The sequence below is a fragment of the Amphimedon queenslandica genome, unplaced genomic scaffold (genome assembly GCF_000090795.2).
Source record: "Amphimedon queenslandica unplaced genomic scaffold, v1.1 AMPQUscaffold_13162, whole genome shotgun sequence".
Taxonomy (NCBI): Eukaryota; Metazoa; Porifera; class Demospongiae; order Haplosclerida; family Niphatidae; genus Amphimedon; species Amphimedon queenslandica.
In genome coordinates this window covers 66,733-70,432 of record NW_003546602.1, presented here as the reverse complement: position 1 = coordinate 70,432, position 3,700 = coordinate 66,733, and the positions used below count along the sequence as shown (strand labels likewise).

General features: G+C 36.8%; 1 protein-coding gene across 1 annotated transcript; it reads right to left on the bottom strand.

The window, feature by feature from the left end:
* Positions 1-1,474: 1,474 nt before the first annotated feature.
* LOC100633564 (UPF0428 protein CXorf56 homolog) lies at positions 1,475-3,635 on the bottom strand. The gene is made up of 7 exons (XM_003389026.3): positions 3,420-3,635; positions 3,242-3,356; positions 3,091-3,132; positions 2,881-3,031; positions 2,742-2,831; positions 2,489-2,581; positions 1,475-1,669 (listed from the first exon to the last, which is right to left on the bottom strand). Exons 1-7 carry the CDS (start codon positions 3,538-3,540, stop codon positions 1,604-1,606), a joined length of 678 nt encoding a protein of 225 aa, XP_003389074.1. The 5' UTR covers positions 3,541-3,635; the 3' UTR covers positions 1,475-1,603.
* Positions 3,636-3,700: the final 65 nt, after the last annotated feature.

Sequence of the window (3,700 nt, the reverse complement as noted above, 5' to 3'; positions counted from 1 at the left end):
TCTTGGCCTCATAGCTGATATCAAGTGTGGTCGTCTCAATGTCGCTATAATCAGTGCTATCATTGGGGCAGTTTGTTCACTGGTGTATGTCCTGCTTTCATCATCACTGATCCCACTTAGAATAATCCCATACTTCATATACATGCTAAATCCTGTTTTATTGTACACGAGGTGCTATTTCGAGGTATTCCTCCTCTGCCTGGGGACAGAGCAGCTCATAGACATGTCTTCAAATTCAGATCAGCTAAGCAGCTACGTTTGGTGGCACAACTGGTGCACTACACTAGGAATCATGATAACAACAGTCAGTGCTTGCCTTTTCGAGTCCAAAAAACTAACATTCGATACTTATGCCATTGGTGGTCATTTAGGATGCCTTCTTGTTATCATTATTACAGCTTTCATTATGAAGAGGTGGATCATACATTACAGATATACAGAGAATCCACTCAAGCTCATTGCCGGTGTACTAAACTTTGCCCTCAAGCACAAATTCCCATTGAAACGCTCTGCACTCACTTATTGGGAAGAAATAGAACCGTCTAGAATCAACTTGGGGAAAACCAAATACGGCGGGCCTTTTTTAGAAAGAGATGTCGAGAGTGTTAAAACATTCTTTCGCCTCTTGCCACTGGTGTTCACAATAACGATGATCAATTTCCCCTATCAGACATTGGGACGGTTTTCACAAAAGGACTTGTCCCTAAAGCAGTGCTTTCTTTCAGGTACTTACTTCATTGAGTATTGCGTGACTCTCCTTAGCGTGCCAATATACCTATGGGTCATCAAACCATACTGCTTTAATCAGCTAAGCATGAGCATGCTGAAAAGGATTGGAGTAGGCATCAGTTTAACAGTCATTGCTAAACTAGGCTATGTGGCCATTGACTTGTATGTAACCATTCCAGCTTATACTCAACAGAATGAGACTGTCTGCCTATTACAAACTGTATCAAGCAACACAAGCTCCTTATTTGTGGATACTTCTTATTATCTCCTCATACCAGACTCTATCAATGCTTTTGGGATTATCTTTATCATGCCTGGCAGCTTAGAATTTGTTTTTGCTCAGTCTCCACAAAACATGACTGTACTACTAATAGGTTTGTGGTATTCACTAGGAGCTTTGTATAGAATGGCTGGTTGGATGATGATTAAACCGTTCAAAGCAGTCAGCCAGTATTTGGTGCCAAGCTGTGAAGCGTATGTACTGGTCATGAACTTTATCGTCATGCTTCTCAGTCTGATACTATTTCTAGTCTTCAGCCGATGCTATAAGTTACATTCTCAAGGTGATGTGTTCAGTGCCCATCAGATTGCTGAGGTCTATTATGAAAATGAGTTCAAAAAACGTGAGGTCTATGGGACCGATTCCTTGAGCATAAGCTCCAGTAGCAATAGCTTTCAAAACAGTAGACCAGGTTATGGCAGCATTTAAGTGGAAGTATTATAATTTATAAACAAATTATACTTCTGTGTGTAAATTGATTAACACTGTAACTAGTTTTAATAGTAAAATGCAAATCATACTGTATTTTTACTTTTAATTGTCCGTGATTACAGAAAAACATTTGCAGGAAAGAAGAATGTGGGAGGGAGAGAATTATGTTATTTTATCAATCAAAGTTCCTTTTTGCTTCTTTGCCTTCACGTAGTCTTCAATAGCTCTCTGTAGTGAATTAAAAATACGTAAAGTAATCTACAGCACAAGACAATCAATGAGTAGAAATATTATAAGCTAATGAAGCTTACATGTACATTAATTAGTCATTGGCAAATATTTTTGTCATAATTCAAAAAAATTAAGTCGGAATCAGCTCAAACTTTCTACATAGCATAAGGACATCAATATGCATCAGAAAATGTAATAAAAATTGGGAGTGATTTCGGGGTCATTTTTCGGAAAAAACCATGGGCTATAGTACAGGGATTTTTTTAAAAATTGGCCAATTTTTTAAATGGTCATAACTTGAAAAATTTAAATCAAAATCAGTTCAAATTTTCTACACAACCTAAGGACATCAATATGTATCGAAAAATGTAATAAAAATTGGGAGTGATTTCGGAGTCATTTTTCGGGAAAAACCATGGGCTATAGTACAGAAATTTTTTCAAAAATTGGCCAATTTTTAAAAATGGTCATAACTCAAAAAATTTAAGTCAGAATTAGCTCAAGCTTTCTACACAGCATAAGGAGATCAATATGTATCAGAAAATGTAATAAAAATTGGGAGTGATTACGGAGTCATTTTTCGGAAAAAACCATGGGCTATAGTACAGGGTATTTTTCAGATTTTTGTACATTTTTTAAAATGGCCATAACTTTAAAAACTTAAGTCGGAATTGGCTCAAACTTTCAACATAGCACAAGGACATCACTAATTATGCATCTGAAACTTAAAAAGGTTTATAGCATAATGTTCTAATATATAATAGTTTGGTTTATCATCTGGTAAGTAGGTACATGTACATGTACTATAATGCTTACTTGTCCAGCGTATCTCTTCTGTCCTTCATCAGTTCTTGTGATCTGCTTGTGTATCAGTATTGCATTGCTAGCATAAGAATCAGCTATCTCTTGCTATAGAAAAACAATCAATTTACAAATTAAACTAATTCAGCACAAAGTGATGCCTTTTATTCTACATGTACTTTTCACACCTTTCTTCTCTCTCTCTATCTGCTCTTCTTTATTACACTTTCCCTTCTTTTTTCACCCTCTCTCTTTCCCTCTCTCTCACAGCTTCTAGCTCCTCCTCCTCTTCATCAATGGTAGATACAGTCACAGTACTAAATTTCCCACTGTTCTGAGTATGTTTAGTCATCATCACCTATTAAAAAATTACAAATTCTAATTAATGCACATCCTCACTCCCTAACCTTTCTCTTTTTACTCGGTAAAGAGCTTTCATCGACAGCTGGTGTAGCTTGAGCATTGACTGGTTTTTCACCACTTTTAACGAGTGCCTGGTCAAATATAAAGGTCACTCTTTCATCATCAGAGTGTCGATAGAAAAGATTAAGGCCACACCTAATAAAATTGTGGGTGGAGTCAATCAATTAATTAATTAATAATTTAATTAGACTAACTGTGTGCATTTTTGGCGATACTGTTTTTCAATTCCTTCAGGCCTAATAAAAATAAAGAAAAAAACTTATAGTAAAAAGATGCTTATAAATTTTTCTTATATGTACATGTACATGTACAACAAATATCCCACACAAGCACATGTATCATTACCTCTTAATAAAAACTACTCCGTTTGATTCACAGTATACTTTATAAGTGTTACGAGCCACATCAGCAACCCTTGCATTGTCATGTCTCCTTAATGGCAACTTATCCATCACCGAGTCTAAGATTAATTCATACAATATTTTGTCAATTATTACTAATGGCCCAGTACAATACAATTTACCTAATATCATAGCCAGATGTCCACAGACGCAATGATAGACATATAAAGGAGTTCCTCCTTCATATTCCTCCCTATCTCTCGTGTCAGTACATACTATACTCCTGGAAACAACTTTAGGCATCTTCAAGAATTTTGTTGCTTGCTGGGTGGAGTTCCCCGCCCACTAGAATAAAAGTCTAGTCTCCCGGGGCCAGACTCTATCCTGCAGGCCTGGGGCCAGACTCATCCCAACCCCAAAAAGGGGTGGGGTCTGGCCCGCGATACCTGGCCATAGATAATAG